Source organism: Musa acuminata, chromosome BXJ1-3 (genome assembly GCF_036884655.1).
Source record: "Musa acuminata AAA Group cultivar baxijiao chromosome BXJ1-3, Cavendish_Baxijiao_AAA, whole genome shotgun sequence".
Lineage (NCBI taxonomy): Eukaryota > Viridiplantae > Streptophyta > Magnoliopsida > Zingiberales > Musaceae > Musa > Musa acuminata.
In genome coordinates, this window is record NC_088329.1 from 39854901 (window position 1) to 39876854 (window position 21954).

General features: G+C 36.9%; 2 protein-coding genes across 6 annotated transcripts; one reads left to right on the plus strand and one right to left on the minus strand.

Moving 5' to 3' along the window:
• The first annotated feature begins 7579 nt into the window (after positions 1 to 7579).
• LOC135629566 (polyadenylation and cleavage factor homolog 4-like) lies at positions 7580 to 15293 on the plus strand. 5 transcript variants are annotated; one of them, XM_065137130.1, is made up of 7 exons: positions 7582 to 8095; positions 8922 to 9023; positions 9196 to 9453; positions 11058 to 11238; positions 11371 to 11648; positions 12030 to 14097; positions 14752 to 15011. In XM_065137130.1, exons 1-6 carry the CDS (start codon positions 7733 to 7735, stop codon positions 14070 to 14072), a joined length of 3225 nt encoding a protein of 1074 aa, XP_064993202.1. In that variant the 5' UTR covers positions 7582 to 7732; the 3' UTR covers positions 14073 to 14097; positions 14752 to 15011. The 5 variants fall into 5 exon arrangements, 4 of the variants coding, with proteins under 4 accessions (XP_064993208.1, XP_064993202.1, XP_064993192.1 ...); XR_010493284.1 differs by adding an exon at positions 15077 to 15293 and having other exon boundaries at positions 7584 to 8095; positions 11058 to 11648; positions 14752 to 14841; XM_065137120.1 differs by having other exon boundaries at positions 9208 to 9453; positions 11058 to 11648.
• A 4510-nt stretch (positions 15294 to 19803) lies between these two features.
• LOC103979572 (arogenate dehydratase/prephenate dehydratase 6, chloroplastic-like) lies at positions 19804 to 21432 on the minus strand. Its single transcript, XM_009395746.3, has one exon. The coding sequence runs from the start codon at positions 21252 to 21254 to the stop codon at positions 19899 to 19901; it is 1356 nt and encodes a 451-aa protein (XP_009394021.3). The 5' UTR covers positions 21255 to 21432; the 3' UTR covers positions 19804 to 19898.
• Positions 21433 to 21954: the final 522 nt, after the last annotated feature.

Here is a 21954-nt window from a genome sequence, read left to right on the forward strand (position 1 = left end):
TAAAAAATTAAATTAACTAATTTTGATGTGATCATTTTGAGTTAGTGACTAAAGCTCAATAAGTTAATTGAGTCATAGTTATACATACATTCACCACTATGCTTGATTCAGATTAGTATACAAAAAAGATATTGTATTGATCATTTCGTACTCTTTAATTGAAACTCCTATTTGCATTTCTTCTCACAACTCTCTAGTACTAATTATGATTGGTTTATCCTTGACAAGCAAGATATGACTTGAAGTGATTGGTCTAAGCTATCACATCTCATATTTATAAAAAAAAAATCATTATTTTATTATTCATAATTTATCATAACTTTTTTAAATTTAAATTCATATTTTGGTGATACTAATTTTTTTTATAAAAATATATTTTTTTAATAGGTCTACAAGTGTTAATCTGAAAATAAATATAAGATAAAAATATATTAGAATAACCACGTATGTTATATGTTAGTAGGAAATTTTAAAAAATCTTTTAAAAAATTTAATATTCATGAAACATATATAAATATTAATAATTTAATATAAAATAATAAATATTAATTTATTATGAAACTTATATATCAAATAATAATAATAATTCTTATATTGTAAATAAAATCATATAATACATACAATCAGATAACAAAAATGTACATCATATTTGATAGTGTACTCTTTCAGAGATAGAGCAATATCCCTCACCCACCTAAGTAGGGAAATATTCATCCCAATAACAGATGATGGAAACATTCCCTCAAAAATAATTACCTTATTTGTCCTCAACAGTGATGCATAGTTTAACCATGAGCATTCATTAATTCATATATGCATCTAACAAGTAGTAGGATAAAAAGATTATGAATGATCGTACTTGATATATAACTTACTAAATCATGTCATGGGTGGCTTTGCACTATGATAGACTTATAGCTCTTTTCACATATAACACTTTTAATATGGATGATTAAGCATAGTTATATGAACGACACAATAACAATCACATCAATATCATTAATTTAATAAAAAAAACTTTTAATCATTTTTAAATAGTAGATAAAATTTTTAAATTCATCAAATCATAAAGACATGAAGTATCAATCTCCCAATAATTCTTAATCAACCAAAACCCTATTTGGAATAAGTCCATTGACTTGAATCAACTCCAATTTAAAGAAGGCCTAATGGAACCAACATTAAATCTTTATTATACTAGTTGTTAGGAAATCTGGTCGACATCACATATGCAATAGAAGATAAAACCCTAGAATTTTCGTAGAAAAGAAGATTTTATCATCATGTAAAGATTGGTACGCTAAAACTCGTAAAAATAAAAAACTACGCTTAAGAGAATTATCAAGGAGATCGTATGTCTCTGAATTCCTGCAGATCTATGAGATTAGAAGAAGTTATTCAAATGCCCTCCTCTCTAGTGGTGATCCACACGATAGGGGCTACGAAGACGTTTCTTAAATCATTGCCCAAAACTTTTCCTCACGCGCACTATGCAATTAAGGGGTTACCCCTTTTTGTTGTCCACATACCCCAAATAGAGGCTACAATACGAGGAGGAGGAGAGAGAGAGGAGAATAGGAGGAGACAACAAAAAAAAATCTAGCCTATGATCCTTTGGTTTCCTCCTATTTATAAAGGCCCACTATTAGCTTACCATAATGGATCATACCATATTGGGTATTAGATCTCTATCTAACTACCCAAGCCTCTTATATTAGTGAATCTTTATACAATAATCTCTTATTATCTCTTATTGGATCTCATTCATAGGATCCAACAATTCAAGGGCTTATTAGATATCTAGTAAAATAGGGGCTCCAACGGATATCTCATATCTGAAACTCTACCCATCGTAATACCTACCACATGTGTGTGACCCTCTGTTGGGAAATATTGGGAGGCGACATCACATGCGCAGCAGAAGAATAGAAAACAAAATCGTCAATTTCCCACAGATTTATTTGTCGATATACGAAGATTTGTGTGCAAAAATCCACAAAACTTAAAACTGCGTATAAAGTGGATTGTGCTACCTAGGGATATCGTATATCTCGAAATCCCTGCAGATCTCTAGGAGAGGGTGAAGGAGGTCAAGCGCTCTCCTCTCTAGCGGTGATCCATACAACATGGCTGTGATGACGCTCCTTAAAACTTCAAGCCTGCTTTGAAGTGGAGAGGGGGGAGGAGAATATGAGAGGCAAACAAAGGCTAACCTATGAACCACTGAATCCCTCCTATTTATAGAGGTCCCTTGTCAACATAACCCTAATGGATCCTCTCATATTAGGTATTGGATCTTCATCTAATTACCCAATCCTCTTAGATTAGTGAATCTCTATACAATAATCTCTCATGGGCTTTTATTGGACCTTGTCTATGGGATCCAATAATTAATTAGCTTATTGGATATCCATTAAGATAGGGGCTCCGACGGATATCTCAAATTCGAACCTCTACTCATCGTAATGCCTACCATATGTGTGTGACCCTCTAGGCCCAATATCAAGCTGATTGTGAGTCATATTTGTTAGAACTCATTCTGGCTCAGTGAATTATTATCTCTCGCGGACCGTGAGTCATACCTGTCTATCATATATGTGTGATCCAAAGACATCACTCGACTCATCGACTGCGGATGTACTAGGCCACTAAATCGTAATCCCCAAATGATACAGGAGAATCCAATCCATTGGACCTGTCTATCCTTAGTTACTGTGTACCTACAGTCCCTCATCTATCTAATATCTTGGAGACCGTATACTAGATATGGTACTATCAAACCCATACGGTTTCTACTCGAGTCTTATTCTAATCAAATTCTCCCGAAGAACTCTTTCTCTCTCGATTCGAATGGCCCTAACCATGGATTTATCTTAGTAAGAATATATAGGATATTCCTCTCATGACACCGAGAGTGTATGATCCTCTATCGATACTCAAAAGCCTTCGTAAAGTTGACTGTCACTCCCGATGATCGGTTGTACTAGATCTGGGATATCTAAACCTATAAGTCTGATATCAAAGAGTAGAGCACTCATACAGGATATCCTTGGTATCTCAAGTCTAAGGACCATATATACCACTGGGACTACGGAATCATTGTCTAACAATAAGGCATCATCAATCATCAAACATTCCGTAAGCGGATCAATTAGTGAACTCATTCTCTAATGAGCACTTGTACTATATCCCTAGTGTCCCCACACGAGCAGCTATGAGATCAGCTGCATCCATCATATGGATGGGTATACAGTACACCAGTCTATCCGGTTATCTCGATGTCTCTCTTGAGTAACATATGATCAAGATTATTTAGGATCTGTGCTTAAAAACGAATCGGTCTCATTATAGTGATATCATCACGATCCGATTTCTGTTGCATAGATCCAAAGACATTGTAATATATAAAAGCATATATGCAATAGTTAATATAAAGTGATAAATGTTAAAATATAATAATTAAAAAGATTGTGTGTCAAGTCACACATGTCATCACTAACGTGATTGTCTTGTTGGGCACTTATGACTAACACCCTTTAGGCCCAATATCGAGTTAATCATGAGTCATACCCGTTAGAATTTCTTCTGGTTCAATGAATTATTATCTCTATAATAATTCCCTCGACTCATCAACTATGAATATACTAGGCCACTACCTAGACGATATAGGGGAATCCAATTCATTGGACTTATCTGTCCTCAGTTACTATGTATCTATAGTCCATAATTCATCTAATACCCCATAGACTATATATCGGGCATGGTGCAATCAGGCTCATATGGTTTCTACTCGAGTCTCGCTCTAATCGGATTCACCAAGAGAACTCTTTCTCTCTCAATCCAAATAACCCTAGTGAGGGATTTATCTAAGCAAAAATACAATACGTGGGATATTCCTCTCATACACCGAGAGTAGATAATCCTCTATCGACACTCAATAGCCCCAATAAGGTTGGCTACCACTAACGATGACCGGTTGTGCTAGATTTGAAACTTACAGACCTATAAGTTTGGTATCAAAGAGTGAAGTACTTATACAAGACATCCTTGGTGTCTTAAATCTAAGGATAAGATACACCATCATGACTACGAAATCGATATTTGACAAGGCATCATCAACCGTCTAGCATTCCGTGAGTGGATTAATCAGTGAACTCATTCTCCAATAAGCATCTGCACTATATCTCTAGTGTCCTCACACGAGCATATATGAGGACCAATTGTTTCCATCATATGTATGAGTATACAATACAACAGTCTGTCCGATTAGCTTGATGTCCCTCTTGAGTAACCTATGACTAGGATTATTTAGGGTCTATGTTTAAAGGTGAATCGGTCTCATTATCGTGATCTCATTATGATATGATTCTCATTGCACAAATTCATGGACATCACAATATATTCATGCAACAAGCAATATAAAGTATTAAAATGTCAAATAATATAATAAGAAAAAAGAATATGTATTATGTCACACATGTCATCACTCATGTGATTGACTTGCAAGGCACCTATGACCAGCACTAGTCTAGAATCATCCTATACTGGTTTAAGTTAGATTTGATTGATTTGAATTAGATCAAATAGGTTTGAATCAATCAAGTTACCCTAGAATCACCCTAAATTGACTTGAATTAATCAAACATATCTGATTTAGTCAACTAACAAGCTCAAATCAATAAAGGTAGAAAAAATTAGATTATATCATATTAGCACTAGTCCAAGCTGAATTTACCCACTTAAGCCTTTGATTGGTCACGTGCATCGTACATGCCCCTCACAAGTAGCAAGTTGGGTTATGATACAACGGGTTGGATTGAGGAGCAAGTTGGGTTTCACTATCTAACGCAAGTTATATAGTTGGACGGGTCTACCTTTGTAGGTTGGGTTTAGCCTCACTTACGAGTTGGATTGAGCCTTACCATTAAATTAAGTCATGCTTGACTTATGACTTAGGTTATGCCTAGCCATATGGGTTAAAAAATGCCTGATTGCATGAGTTGGGTCATACATGACTATATGAGCTAGGGTATATATGATCATATAGGCCGGGTCATACTTAATCACATAAATTGACTTATACCTAGCTACATGGGCTGAATTATTCTTGGTCACATGGGTTAGTTTGGCCAATCAACTTAACTTAAGTTAAACTCCGATATAATATATCTTATGAAATTATATTCTAATATTTTTAGCAATACTTAAAAATATTATAAAATAATAATTAAACATAAATCTATTTTTTCTACAAATTAACTAATTTAGATTCATGATTCTAAATTTAAAACTAATTATGAAAATTTACATATAATTTATTAAAATATTAATATGTATAATAAAATAAATTAAAAATATTATTAAATTGACTAATCATTATAATATCATAATTCAATAATTCTTATTTTATTAATTATAAAATTTTAAAATTAAAAATATTATTATGCATCATACAAATTATAATATTAAAAATTTTAAAATATGAACAAAAGTTAGTAAACAAAAGAAAAAAAAATCGTACCTAATCGAGAAATCCTCTCTTATATTCTTTCACTGTTAAGTTTGTTGAGAAATGATGGAGGGGACGTTCTTTGCTCTTTTTATAAAGGAGAATATGAGTCCATCCCCAAAAATAAATAAAAAATTAATTTTTTATTTTTAATTTATTTATAATTTACTTTCACACACAATAATAGAATTATAATATTTAATTCTTATAGTTCACACACAAAAATAAAATTCTAACTATTTACTTTCTAAAAATCACATCATAATTAAATAATTTAATCGATTGATAAAATTATTCATATGATTAAGAAAATTAATTTTAATTATTTTTTAATCATACTATATAAATAAGAAAAATAATAATTTAAATAAAAGTAATATATTATTTATGATAATTTGATTTATGTTAAGAGAAAAAAAATTCATTGATGATGACATAAACACTAAGTAATTGTATTTTATGGTTGTTATGTCAATCGAAATGATTGGTGGTATTTCAGTCCCCCCGTTGGGGAAGAAGCATCTTAATTGGAATAGACATAAGATCAACATGATCTCTCTGAGGGACGTTAATTACTATTGCTTCTATTCAGAGCCCAGCAAATCTTCTCCGGCAAGTTGAAGAACAAGCAACTCTGCAATCCCTCGTCAAGAGGTAATCAAAGTTGGCGAGGCTGTTGGAATGTGAGTAGGGCATAACAGGAATGCAGGTGGAACAAAGTGGCAGTCATATGATCTCTTGGATCAGCTTAGTGATCAATGGTGGTGGAGGAGAGAAAAACTTTCAAATCAAAAGAAATTTGATATATCAATAATTAAAGTATATACTGATGTAAAATAAGTATGATTCGATATTTTTTTATTTATAATAATAAAGAAAAATTAAAATTTTTTTTTATCATAGATCAACCATAATACCTTTCAAATTAACCCTAATTTAAGTATAAATTCTCTTATACACTCTTTCATAAATCTAATTTTTTTTTCCATCATATTTTGTTTCCATCAAAACCTAAAGATACAATTAGTATTATAAAATAATTAAATCTTAATTTTTTTAAAAAAAATTCTTTACAAGAAGTCTTTCCATATCATGATTTCTTAAACACTTGTCTCAAATTTATAACCCCAACACATAAGCATACCAAAATCCACAAAAAATGACATGTAAGGTTCTTCTTAAAGTTAAATTTACACCTATAGACTTTGGTAGTGACAAATGTGCAATCTTCCCTAAGTTTGATGTGTCCCAATGGAGGTGTATTGGATAATTTAGTATTGCTGCACTTCTATTCAAAAGATTTTTATTTTTTTTTACTTTTAAATATGGTCACCCATGTCACAAAGGAAAGATCTTATTATTATTATTGTTGTTGTATGAGGTTTGAACCAACCAGGATTTGGGATATACTATTTCTTTTTCTTATATTTGTATAATTGGTATATTGGAATCTTATTTGGCTATTAAATGCCTTTATTGTTGATAGTAAGAATTTGAAATTAAATGCCTTTATATATACTTATTTCTAATTAGGCTGATTTTTCAAAATATGAGAATTTTTTTTTGAAATTTTGATTGTAAATAAAGACTAAGTAAGGAAGACGAGATTCGAGTCTAAAATCTAATAATAAATCATCAAAGCTAGACACATTACTTTTGCGTAAAACAAACATTGGAAATCCGTAATGTATCTATCTGTGTTCATAACCAAAATTTTTACTCAATATTTTTTCTTCCAAATGGTGCAATCATAAATTCAATAAAAAAAATTAAATATTTAATTCACATCATTCGGATCCATATTCCTCACTCATACTTCTATTTGCTTCAGAATCTAATAATACGTTTCAATTTATTTCAAAGTTTATTACGTGTAGTAATGATGGCTTTATAAAATGTATTTATTAATGGACGGATCTTATAATTCACACGCCTCGAATCTATTCCTTCTTTCGATCGTCGCTCTTTGGCCATGACGTGTTGAGCCGCCGTCACGGGTTGCTGGAATTCCACATATACCCCCAACTCTCCTGCCACTCGCACCGCACGTGCCTTCGCCCCCCGCCCTTCGTTCTCCCAAACTTAGGGTTTCGTTTCCTTCGAATTCTCTTATTAGTAGTGCTCTTCGATCCCCGAAATCGCGCGGCCGACCTACTCCTTCGTATCCATGAAACACTAGATGGAATCAGGTGAGGAGGACTGCGGGAATTCCCCCCGGGGGTGATGGAGATGGAGAACTCCCGCAGATCCGCCATGGACCGCTCCCGAGAACCGGGCTTGAAGCGGCCTCGGCTGGCGGCAGCGAACGCCGCGGACCGGGGCCGCGTCGCCTCCAACCGGGACCGGACGCTTCCTCCGCTGAGGACCGGGGGGCAGACGTTGGCTCCTAGGGCAGGGGAGAGGCAAGAGAGAGACGACGTCGTGAGAAGAGGGTCGCATCAGGAACTCGTGGCGCAGTACAAGACGGCGCTCGCCGAGCTAACATTCAATTCCAAGCCCATCATCACTAATCTGACCATTATCGCGGGAGAGAGCCTTCACGCCGCTAAGGAAATTGCCGCTCTTATCTGCGCCAATGTCCTTGAGGTGACCGATCTACTTGAACTCGCCTAGAACCACAAGTTTTGATCTTTTGTATGTAATCGATGGGGAAAAAAGGCTTTTTGATACTATCATGTGGAGTACTAGGATTCTTCTTTTGTACTTATGGTGAAGCAGTATGGTTGTAGCCGTATATGAGCATGCACAAATAGACACTGTTGGGACAAAAAATGTAGTTCTCAATAGTTAATTCCAATGGTGCTGATTTATAGTTTCCATATTTGAGGTTCCATCCTTATGTCTCTAAGACTACTCAATTCTTGTACATCTCATTCGTTGCCCACCAAATTCACCAACGTTGATGTAAATCTTTCCTTGAACCAAGGAATCTTGAGTGAGTTTGTGTGATCTGCATTTGCACATGAATACAATGGGTGACACTATTACTTGGTGCAATTCTGTGTGAGTGGAATGTTCACTAGATTGACAAGTGTCTTGGCATCATTTTTTCATCAAAAGGTTATGTGCTTCTTCATGGGTTCAAATTTGTTGATGATGTGGTATCGCCCACCTGGGATGTCAGAAATCATGTCATTCTCTATGCCTTGAACATATGTTATTTTTTGTTATTATCGACATTGTTATTTAGCAAGATGTCAATTCCTTAAAAAAATGATGCCCTTTACAGTCATCATTTACTAAATTTGCTTTTCCTAAACTATATATTGGAAAATAGTCATAACTGCTTGTGAAAATTTCCACCAAATATTTTTTTCTATGCTCATATGTGTTAGAATCTCTAAATACCTCTTCATTTGTTTCTTTAATTTTCCTTTTAGTCACAATGTATTGTTGAAATGCTGATACGCAGGCACCCAGTGGACAGAAGTTGCCATCGTTGTATCTGCTAGATAGTATCGTGAAGAATATCGGGAAAGATTATATTAAATATTTTGCTGCAAGGCTACCTGAGGTAGATTCTTCTGTTTGGTCATGATTTATGAAGTTTGTATTTCATTTGCTATCATGGTTATTTTGGCATCCGTTTCTCTCCACCTTTTATTGTCCTTCCAGTTCTTTTCTACGTATTCACATCAACTTATGAAACTACTTCAGTTTTTTCTGTGCTAACGATGCTTTTGTAGGTCTTCTGTAAGGCCTTCAAACAGGTTGAATCTTCTATTCATCCTAGTATGAAACATCTGTTTGGGACATGGAAAGGAGTTTTTCCATTGGCCCCTCTTCAGATAATTGAAAAAGAGCTAGGCTTCCCACCGGTCATCAATGGTTCATCTGGATCAGCATCATCAAAACTTGATTCCCAACCACAACGTCCAGCTCACAGCATTCATGTGAATCCAAAATACTTGGAGGCGAGGCAGCGCCTTCAACAATCACCTAGGGTAAGCCAGTCATCAATGAGTTTAGATGTCAAAGGCTTTATAGTCTCAACATTTACCCTCTGCTGTTCTAGTGTCTCCAGGATTTCATATAATTCTTTTTTGTTGACTGTAGAAATTCCTAGATTTCTTCAAGTGTTGTGGTCAATGTAAATGTCTCTATAATAGCATTGCATTGTCCATCCGATGTAGTTATACTTTCTTTAGTCAGATCAGTGTGTTTGTATTGGGATGTAAAAAAAATGGCTTAAACTGTGATGAAAATTCTTAAACTAATAGGTTCTTGTGGAAAATCAAAACAAGCAGAAAATGGTGAATGAATTGGTAAAAGACTTAAGGTAACACGAGGATAAAATTCAACAAAGATTTTTCAGGGAAATGTTAGTTAGCAAGATGATTAGGGAGCAAAAGAGGTAGAAAAAGAGTAATTATTTGATCAATTTTATCTGAAGATTTACTTGTATTTACCACTCTTTTATATCTATCAAGTTGTATTAATAGTTTTAAATATGAACTCTTGCCTTGTTAATGGCTTGCTTGGAAGAGCCATAAAAGCATCTTCAGTCTACATCCTGGTGGTAAGTAGTACTGTTTTCCTCAAATGTTCCCGGTATTGAACATTTATGGATAACGTGTACCTTATTTTTTTGAGGTTTGCCTCCTACTACCAAAACAACTAAAGACTTTGTGATATAAGCTATAATGAAGGTCAAACTCTTTTGGGAATTGGGTGATTCTGCTTATCTGTGGGGTATTACTCAGTGTCTAAGCTATCAATGTACTAAGACTTCAATAGTTGTAGCCACCGGTTTTGATGTAGATTTTTCTTTAACTTGAATGTGGTTTGATCTTTGGCCTGTAACTGATGCCTGCTTCTCTTGGTGTCTCCATCATAATTTAGAAAAATTAGTCTGGTGGGATTTATAATAGTACATAACATAGCACTGATAAGTCCATGATAGGACCATATGCTATGTTCAAGTTCACAATTCATTCGCATGGATATTACAAAAGACAGAAATATTGAATACTTTTTGCACTTGAGTTGTACTTGCTGTTTCTGCTGGACTGCCTAGCTGACAAACAAAATAATTCAATAGTTTGTTAAAACCTGATTCAGATGTGGCAGAAGAAAGATTAAACCCACAGATGTAAATTGTTATGGTGAATGGAATACATGTGTTTTGATAAGTCCTGGTGATACTAATAACAGATGGGTTTCAACTTTTATTATTCAATGCCACCTCCAGATACATACTGTCAAAGTACTAGTGATGGTTTCAAAGATAATTGAGTATTCGAGCAATGTTTTTGTCACAATAGCAGCTTATGTGAGGGACAATAGCAGCTTATGTCAGATGAACTTAGGTGTGTTTGATCATTGTGTTAACTGGGAGTGATGCTAGTGTTGTATGATAGATATATCATTGTGTTAACTAGGAATGGTGATATATATATATATAGTTGGATTATAAAGTTGCCTGTATGTTGTGTATTCCCCCCTTTTTAAAATTTAACAAAGATGTTTGAAAAACTTTGACTTCTTAGATGTATTTTCATTTTAGTTGAAGAAGCCGTCTATCTTCAATAGAAGTTATTTTTTGCAGAATATGCAACAGCCACAGAAGGAATTAGTAAACAATGTTATATGTGAGAAAAAAGGACTTAAAGATGTTAGAGATCATGTATATGCTTCCGATATTTCACGAGAGTCAGACCCTGGCATAGGAAGAGTCAGTGAAAGGCTTAAGGACCGAGATGAGCATGACAAAACATATTATGGTGCTGGTATGGCTGCTACTGAAGCACAGCTTAATAGAAGGAAAGGATTCGATGTTAATCATTCTAATGGAAGCAATCAAGTATCTGGATCTGCAAATGCTAGTGCTCAGCTAACTTCAGTTGACTTGGTTGATACAGATAGAAGCAAATTAGAAGCATCTAGGAGCTGGAAGATCTCTGAGGAGGAAGAGTATCTGTGGGATGAAATGAAAACAAGAAAAACAGATTATGGAGGTACCAACTACTTGCAAAAAGTTGGGTGGAATAATAATAAAGCTGATAAGACTGCCAGCCTTGGAAGAGGTAAATGGATCCCTCTGGAGTCTGGGCATGTAGAGTCCAATGTGAACAAAGTTGATGCCTTCTCTCAATTAGTGAAGACTGCTAAAGGAGAAGGCAGAGTGCTGGCATATGAGGTATTTATGCTTTTGATGTTTCTAATCATTTTATCTTGGTACTGGATGCCATATTTTATGCTGCATGTAGTTTATATATCCTATTTTGTTCAATCATGGTTTGTAATTAGGAGATCATATGTTTGTATGGCATTATAGTTTCTGTTAGAATTTGGATCCTTTGTAATTCTGAGCTGAAACAAGGTAACATAATATATAGTGTTTTATCAGAAATTAGTATAATTTACAAGTCTCGTACAGGTAAGGCAGGTTAGTTGAAAATTTTTATTATTGTTAAAAATCGTTGTATACTTTCATTTGTCAAATATGTTCAACTAAAGGGTTATCAAGTAAATGCTTACACTATTAAACATATAGGATAATGACATTCTTGTCGTGCAGAGCCTTGGTGATTATCTTCCACCACTTCATGCCAAGCAGGACACTGATTTGGGATTCAGTATGGAGGCTTCTTCGAATTCACTATTGCAGCAAAGGGCTTCATCTGAAAATCATTCCTCATCCTTCTGGCCCTCCCATGAGGCGTCACAATCAGTGGTTGGATCAAATTATAAAGGCTCAAGTGTTGGTCAACTGAAAGAACAATCCATTTCTTTCAGTGGTGGTTCATCTACAAGCACTAGTTCTTCTTTGCCTCTTCCAGGGCTGAGATCCTCCGTCCTTTCTTCGAATTTGAGCTCTTATGTTCATATCCCAGGTTCAAGTGGAACTTCTGGACAGCAAAGGCCACAACCTTTACGACCTCCATCACTGTCTTCTCAGTTACCTCCATCTTCAGTGCACATTCAACAAGGGAAGCCACATGACTCAATTGATCATAATCATTTTCAATCTCATTCATTCTCTCAAGTGGATCAGAAGGCTTTGCATCTGGGGGGGCAACAAAATCAAGTGCAACATCTACCAGGGTCTCCAAGTAATTTTCTTGCTAAAAATCATGCTCAGCCAAGTTTATCAAGCTCAATAACATCCCTCTCAGATGTTTCTCAACAACTTGATGGTTTAATTAATGCTGCTAATCGGTTGAGTTCAAGGGATCATCTTCCTTTGACACAGCAATCACAACATAATCTATCCAAATGGCAGACAGAAAATCAGCCTCAGCCTGCCAAGCCTCAACCGCCCCTTCAGAGTGTAACCCAGTCTCAGACCGAGAAGCCACCACTTCTGCCTCTGGCAATTGGAGCTCATTGGAGTGGAAAAGACTCTGGGATGAGCTACTCAAATAATGCCGCTGTTGATGTTTCAACACCGCCTACCACGAGTAGTTTGCTGGCTGCTATTATGAATGGTGGTTTATTCCCAAAGAATTCAGTAAGTGGCTTCCAAAAGGCAAGTATACAGCCTCCTTTACCTATTGGGCCTCCTCCTGTTCAAGCTTTGACATCAACTGCTCCTTCAGATACTCCATCATTGTTAGCTCCTATTTCCCTTGGTAATATACCAGATGCGAAGTCAACCACCCATTTTGGAGATGTGATGCCTCCCCTGCCACTTGGGCCTCCACCTTCATCATCCTTGGTTGGTGTGAACTCCGAGAACTCCAAGACATCTGATCCCAACGTGAACTCACTTTCAAGTCTTTTGAGTTCCTTGGTTGCAAAAGGTTTAATAGCCTCATCATCAACTGAGTTGCCAACTGTATCTGCAGCTCAGTCATCTAATAAGGTCCCAGATCAGTCCAGTGTCTTTGCTAGCAAAAGTTTGGAGCAAATTCCTCCGATCTTAACTACCTCAAGCACTCCTCCAACTTTGGCAGAAGAGCCTGCTGCTTCAAAATCAGTTGAAAGTGGCATGCTATCGCTATCCAATGCAGCTGAACCAAAGGATATAGGCATTGAGTTCAAATCAGAAATTTTACGTGGATTTCATCCTTCAGTCGTCAGAAGTCTGCTAGATGATCTAGTGCATCAGTGCCACATATGCGGTCTAAGACTTAGACTACAAGAGCAGCTTCAATGTCATTTAGATTGGCATGTCTCACAGAAGTCTGTGATAAGTAATTTTAACCCGAAGTCTAGAAAATGGTTTTCAAATAGGACAAATTGGCTCGATGGTAGCATGAGACCAGAATCTCGTCATTTAGAGGCAGCAATTTTTTTGGAGGAAGTTGTCCCAATTAAAGAGAAATCTGAACCAATGGTTCCTGCAGATGAGAGCCAAAGTATATGTGCACTATGTGGAGAACCATTTGAGGATATATACTCTGAAGCAACGGATGAATGGATGTACAAAGGGACTGTATATTTGAATCTACCAAGCAAACAAGATGATGCAAACAATATGGATGGCACTGCTGGTAAGTCTCTTATTGTACATGCACAGTGCACAATACAAAGGTCTGCTGATGATACAGATATTGCGGAGCATGATAAAGTGGACCAACCATGTGCACCGAGGCAACCTAATTTGAATTCAGGGTGATCATGATTGGTTCTGTTGCTCCCTGGTAAGCTGCAAAATCATTTACAACTTTTCATGATATTCTGCATATGCTAATGCCATAATCATAAGTGAATACTTGCTGCTTTAGATTAAAATCAGGTTGAATTATGCTCAGTTAAATGCCAACATTTTTATAATTTGTGATTGTTTCGAGGATATACATTTTTTTTAGTATTACTATTCTCAATCTTATCTTCAAAGTCCTTGAAGTAGGCTTGCATCAATGGCAGCAATAGCTTGAAAATCCTTGATGATGGATAATAGATGAGGCTTGAGAGAACTCAATAGTCTATTTCTGATTTGTTCTTTGGTTGTGCGAGCAGAATCATGTGAATCATAAAGCTTATGGTCTATTTGTTGTTTTAAAAACTCGAACTTTGTAATCGACTTTTACATTACCCCAAAAAAAACTTCTTCTGTACTGATGACAACCCTCTGTTTTTTGTCTCTGCTAGAATCATTCAAGGTTAGTTAATTGAAATTCTTGTGTTAGTCATGAAATTGTTTCCCTGGTTAATTCCACTTCAGAACTGTAATTAAGTTGCCCGAGATGAGAGTCATGAATTTGTTTGTGTTTCAGAAAAGAAGTGTTTTAAAGAAACAGAGTTGGACTTTTTGTTAATTATCATCCCTCTTCTTTTGTTGTTCTCTTTTACAGTTCTGGTACAAATGCATAGTTCTCAATGGAAAGTATTTACCAGCTTTGCACTGCACTTCAAGTCACCGGAACCAGATTGGCTTACTTGAGGTTTGTTGTGGCACTTGCATGTACTTATGTGCATGCCACCTTACCTGTTGTTTTTTGTGCTTGAAAATTAGAAATTGATATTTTTCTCATTTGTCTTTTTCTTTTCATCTCACCATATATATGTTTTCCAAAGAAATGGATAAAAGAAGTGTGTTTTGATCTTTCCCGGATCTTGGTGTCTCTATGGTGTATCTCTCTATTAATCTCCTTGAAGTGGCTCTTGTTTTTCATTCAGTGTCAGGTCTGAACTTACAGTCAACTGCAGAAAGATGTCTAGATTACTTTCATCAGGCTCATTGGCAACTTAACTCGTCCAATGATATTGTACACGTTGGCTGACCATGCTGGCGACCTTCAACTTTTGAGCATTGTGGTTACTTTTACTCGTACTGCATGAACTGTACGTTACATTATTGTTTCAAGGATGCAGCATGACATCTGTTATCTCTGTCCTTAAAGATTTATTTTGGTGAATTGTAGTTGCATTTGTGATGTGTTGCTAATGGAGCTGTCAAGTGATGGACATTTAGCTGCTCCTACTTCATGTTAAACTTTCCGAGTAGGATGGGTTACAGTAAAAGCAGTGCTAAATGTCTATCACTTGACAGTTCCATTAGCAACACATCTTTATTTGTTCCTGTGCCAATGTAGATTATAGTCTTTTTACATAATACCTTACACAGAAGAAGGAAAGTTTCTACTGGCAATCGGATCAGTTAAATGTCTGCGTGGGCCTACTAATATCTGGGAATACCTGTTGTGCATCAGTTAAGTACATATTTTAGAGGATGAATGCAAGATCATTCCCAACCCAAAACCTCATTGAATTCCTAGTCCTATAACTTTAGGGTTTTGGTTTTCTTGTGTTGGCATTCTTCAACTCTTGGTACTTGCATCATCTTGAATTGTAGTAGCTCTTGCTTGAAGTATTGCTTGATGCTATTGCTAGTGTTGGAATCCCTGAACCACACTGGATGTCTGGGCTAGTTTGATGACTGAGATTATTTTTTTTTTGTGATTACAAGTCAATTATTAGCAGTGATCCCTACATATATTACATGTAGGGATGACATGATGTCATGGTTGGAGTGGAATATACTTTAGTATTTTATGGAACTAAATTTGATTCATATTTTTTAAGGCATCAATAACAGTTCCAATGTATTTTTTTTTATTTTTGGTACGAAGAAGGAAGGATAAATGGTGAAAATAAAATTTGATCGAAAAATCGTCTTGAGATTCTCAACAGTTCTTATGCTTTATCTGCTTAGTACTACAGTACATTGAGATGCAAAGTATACATTTATTTGAAAAAAAAACAGCAAAATTAGTAGAGTTGAAGCAAAACATTACTTTTGTCTTCCTCTGGTAAACATATTGAGGAAGAACAGTATCAGAAAGTTTAGGACACATGCAATTGGCAGGGATATATTTGATTCTTTTTTTTTCCTTGTTTTTCTTTTTGTAGTAGATGTTGAGAAAGAAAGTTATTAGGAAACTTAGAACTCAAGCAATGGCAAAGGTGAGGGTTTGATTTTTCTTGGTGCTCAAAAGGTAGTCAGCCATAGAAAATTCCAAAACAAAAAGGAAAGAAAGAAGGAGATCAGTTGATGTCTCTTATGTTGACAAAGACAGTAGTTCAGAGTTCATGCATGGCAGAAGTAGATTAAGAAATTTGGAACACATGCGAAGAAAAAGGTAATGGTGATTCTTTTTGTGCTGAAAAAGGGTCTACAACCCATCGAAGTGCAAACGAAAGATTGGCTGTAGACATCTACAAGAAACAGAGAGAGAGAGAGAGAGAGAGAGTTGATCTCTGTTTCTTTTGTGGGTGAACTAATCAAAGAGATGCATCCAAGGTATACAATGTATGAACTGGTCTACTGACCTGAATAAAGACTATTACATGTCGGATTTAGACATTAGTAAATCAGGTATTTTGACTTGGTTTGTCCAAATATCTAACCTCACCTCTATCCAATGACTTTTTCATTTTATATATCATTGTCATCACAGTCTATGACTAAAAATGAATCATTAGGGGTTCTAGAATACTATGTAAAATAATCATTCATTAGAGGTTCTAGAATACTATGTAAAATAATCATTCATTAGAGGTTCTAGAATACTATGTAAAATAATCATTCATTAGGGGTTCTAGAATACTAGCATAATTTGTCTTTTAACTTTGTTGAACCTAACTTGTCCATTCAAAATGTAACATAATTTGTCTTTTAACTTTGTTGAACCTAACTTGTCCATTCAAAATGTAACATAATTTGTAACTTTGTTGAACCTAACTTGTCGATTCAAAATGTTTCGTGCATGAGTAATCAGTTTTTACTTGAGTCTCTCTCAGCTGGATATTAGGTATACCAATTATCATGATTTGATTTGAAAGATTTTTTATATAATTAAAAATAAAGAGCAACTATAAAGGAAAGAGGATTTTTATTCTATTGATCATCTATCTCTTGTCTGTCCATCTGTGAATAAAGTAAAAAAGAGTTCATTTTTGGATTACTTGAAGTCTTTTTTTGACTTGTTAATTTCATTGAGCCTGAATTATCGATTTAAACTATTTAAATCTAAGTTAATAGTAATATACTTATAGGATCCTTATAAATAATTCTAAAACTTATAATGTGAAGTTAAATCATGATACATTACGTGGATGTGTTTCAAGCTGCTATTAAGGTTGGTTAGATTCTGTCCGTCCAGGTTTATAGATAGAATCAAGGTTGGGAATTATTTGAAAGCTTTTTATTTTTTATTTTTATTTTTTTGGGATAAATGAAATCCAAACACGGATTAAAGAGAATAAATCAACGATGGATTGGGTCAAAGTCAGCAACTGCTAGAAATACCTGCGAACCGAGTCAAAGCATGACACTTCCCAACGTGTAATGCTCCATCGATGATGACATAAAACTAGAAGACTCCGGCTGGGCCGCGACTTTATCGTGTCTGTCACAATAAATATTTTGATTTTTATATTCCTTTTTAAAATTATATTTATATATTTATAAAAATAAAAATATTTAATCTTATTTCTCGTCCCTGAATTGTCACGTGTAAAAATCACGTTAAAAAGAAGATAATTTTTTTTTTAAATCTCATTGTCTAAATATATTAATTTCACATCAGAATAACTTCGCTGAAAACTTCATTATTCTCTTTCAACTTCATTCTTCCCTCTTTTATTATCCTTTTTCAATGATTTATCCAATGATGACATTAGTGGTGATCATGATCATCATCTCTTGAACGATCTACTCAATCACGACGTTAATGACGATCGAAATTAATCTGACATAAATCTTTCATATATATATATATATACATATATATATATATATATATATATATATATATATATATATATAAAATAGGCTGTGTGCGTCATGTGTGACGTTTCAAGATGTACCAATCACAGCCCACAGGATGGATACCTTCGTAACCTACCACAAAACTGTCCAAGTCAGGTTGGTAGGCAGCTGCCAACCTTCTTCTTTGTTTGCTTTTCTCTTCTCTTCAACCTCTCCCAACCCAACCACCACCCACAACGCCGAGAGAAGGCCTTGGTTTCCCAAAAAGTTTAGCTTTACAGTCGCGTTTAGGGGGAAGCCATGCAATATATATATATATATATATATATATATATATATATATATATATATATATATATATATATAATGAAGCTTACTATTAATAATTTATTTTATTATTGATTATTTCTTAAAATTTAATAAAATATAATTTTACTATTTATAATTTTTATATTATCAATTTTTTCCCCCCTCCTATAATCTCTTATTTCATTCTTATTACTAACATTAGTTTCTATCGATATCGTCTCATTGACCATACTTACTATGGATGTCGCTTGTTGTTGATACTATTAACATTCATCATAGGTGTAGTCGGAGGTGACTTCGCTCATTATCATCGTAGCTCAATTTTTTTAACGTTGCTCGTTGCCACCTCGACATTATCCTCCAACGAGAAAGAAAAAGAAGAATATTTATATTTATTTATAAAAAGATAATTTAAAAAATATTAAAAAAATTTAAAATAGAGTTATAAATAGTAAAAAAAGATTGTAAATAGTAATGTCCTACATAATTAGTGAATAATAAATTTAATATATATAAATATTTATGAATAATTTTTAGAAAAAAATTTCTTTTTGAGTTTTTCTCTAGAGATACCTTCATTTTCAGACTTCCCTAATAGTAGTTTTTTTAAATCTAATACCTGAAATACCCTTAGTCACCTATCTCTTTTCCTATGGATTAGTATATATGATGAACGGATCCAGTTACAATATTTTCACAAGTGTGATAGTATTTGTAGTATACTAGAAGAATACTATAAACGTTGTACAAAAATAATGTAACACAATATCTTTGTACAAATTTTGACCATATTTTTACACAATGTCACATTGTTTTCAATAATAACAAGAAGACAATGTAATGCAATACAAAAATATTACAACTACGATATTTTTATACCGTGTTATAATATTTTCTTAGTATTATTAAAGATACTGTAACATAATGTAAAAATATTACAATTCAACCCATCCATAGCAAAAAAAATAAACATTCGGTATCACACAAAAAATACTATTAAAAATTTTAAAAAATGAGATACATTTCCTTGAAAAACCGAAGTTTTTTTTTTCTTTTGAGAATTCAGCGAATCTATATCATCCCTCGTCAATCTAATTCCAATTTTGAGAGGACAAATATCAGATAAAAAGGTCGTCAAATCATCCAAACGATCACTCATTAGAGGTCTCTTCCGAGAAATAAGATGTAGCTAATTGCCCCCTAATCTCGGCGGTACTCTAAAGCTTCAATTATGTCTCTTCAACTTTTGATGATTCGATTCATTTAATAATGTGATTTTGCCTTTTAGCTTTGCAGCACACGACACAAATATAGGTTTTTCTTTGTAAAGCAATCTCACCCGTTCGATTCGTCGATCGATTGCATCATCACCCAATCATGGTAATTATAGGAGGTAAAAATACCCACAACTCCCCTGCTCTAATCTAACGAGGAGGAGGAGGATGGCGACGGCGGCGAGTTGGAGGAGGAAGTGGGGCCCCATGGGGTCATGTCCGTGGGGTAGCTACCGAGAAGGCGGAGGAAGGAGGTGAACTCCTGGATCTCGGCGAGGGCGTTCTGGGCGCGGGTCTCCGCCATGGACGCCTGGAAGTCGATGTAGAACATATACTCGAAGTGCTTGGCGGTGCCGACGTTGGCGTCGTCGACAAGGCGGATGGGGCGGTGGCGGTGGGGGCGGCTCTCGATCTTGGTCAGGCAGATGTTGCGGAAGGCGAAGGCGGAGAGCACCTTGAAGAGCACGGAGGTGCCCTCGCCGTCGTGGGCGAAGACGATGCTGGTTTTGAAGGGGCGGTCGGTGCGGGGGATGATGGGCTCCCGCGCCAGCATCACGAACCTCGTCACGTTGCAGCCGTCGTCCTGGATCCCGTCCGCCAGCACCTGCAGCCCGTACAGCTCCGCCGCCCGGGCCGACGCGATGGCCGCCGTGTCCCGCAGGCCTTTGCTGGCCACGTGCTCCGCGGCGCCGGCCGTGTCGTCGAAGGCCTCGCGCGTGACGTTGAGGCCGAGGCGGGTGAGAGTGAGTTCGCACTGGGCCAGCGCCTGCGGGTGGCTCATCACCCGGGTGAGATACTCCTTGCGCACGCCCGGGAGCGCCAACAGGCAGTGGTGCACCGGGAGCTGCACCTCCCCCACGATGTGGAGCCGGTGCCGGAGAAGCAGGTCGTAGTTGCGGTGGATGCTGCCGCCCAGGGAGTTCTCGATTGGGAGCACCGCGCGGTCCGCGATCCACAGCTCCACCGCCTGGAACGCCACCTCGAACTGGTCGCACGGGATCGCCTCGCAGTTGGGGTACGCCTTCCCGGCCGCCGCCTCGCTGTACGCGCCCGGCACGCCCTGGTACGCCACGCGGAGCCGCGACCCGTGCATCGGCGTCGGAGAGAGGTCCGAGATGGTCAGCGGCCGCGGCAGGTTCGAGACGGGATCGAGCGAAGTCCTCGCGCCGTAGATGGCGGAAGGGGGGCGGTGGTTGTTGCCGCCGCCGTCGTTGTCGGGTTCGGTGTCGGCGGCGGGGGGGTCGCCGGAGGGGGAGGGCGGCTTGTCGGAGGAGGAGCCGGTGGCAGCGGCGGCCTTGCTGGAGAGGATGGCGCAGGAGGCCTGCCAGTCGGCGCGGTTGAACGGGGCGGAGGAGTCTGGGCGGAGAATGGACCTCACGGGGGCGAGTGCGTGGCGGCTGCGGAGGAGGAGGAGGGCGGATCCGGCGGCGGCGCCAGGGGGCGCCGTAGTGGGTATCACCTTGGGGGGCGAGGAGAGCAGAGCTGCGGCCATGGGCGACATGCTGCTGCTGGCGGTCGGGGATAGTTATGGAGACTGTAATACACTACGAGAAGGGGAACAGATGTTAAAACAAGGGTTTGGCTAAACCAACTCCGCTTTAATTAGGTGGCGAGGAGGAGGCGGAAAGCAGACGAGGAAGGAGAGATACGAGAACTGAGGTGGGCTGACACGTACAGCAAATGTCGGCCGGGCGACTGCGTGTGTGATCGCAGATGAAAATATAGTCATTGATGGTTGATGGGCCCACAGACAGCGAAGCAAGTTGGACGAGGGAAGAGGGATTGGTTCCCCCCAAATCCTTCCTTCTTTAGAACGTTTCATCTTATCAACATTCATTCGTTATTTAGTAACGATATCAAAACTGAATATAATATCTAATAGTTGAATATAATAGACTAAAATTTCAAGGATTTTATCAGAAAAAAATTTCACTATTAATTTTGAATCCGATGGAGCCCTTATTATTTTTACCTGAGGTATTTATTTTAATAAATGATAGAATCTCATGAACCAAAACCAAATGGATTAGTAGCTCATGAGTCATTCGAAATTAAATTGATTCTAAACCGATTCAATTAAGTCTTCGCCTCGGCCTCTACCTCGTCTTTCTCCTCTTTTTATCCTCCTTTTGCTCGATCTCCATATCCCCCATCTCCTTTTACTCTTTCTACCTCTATCTTCTTATTCTCCTCCTCTTTCA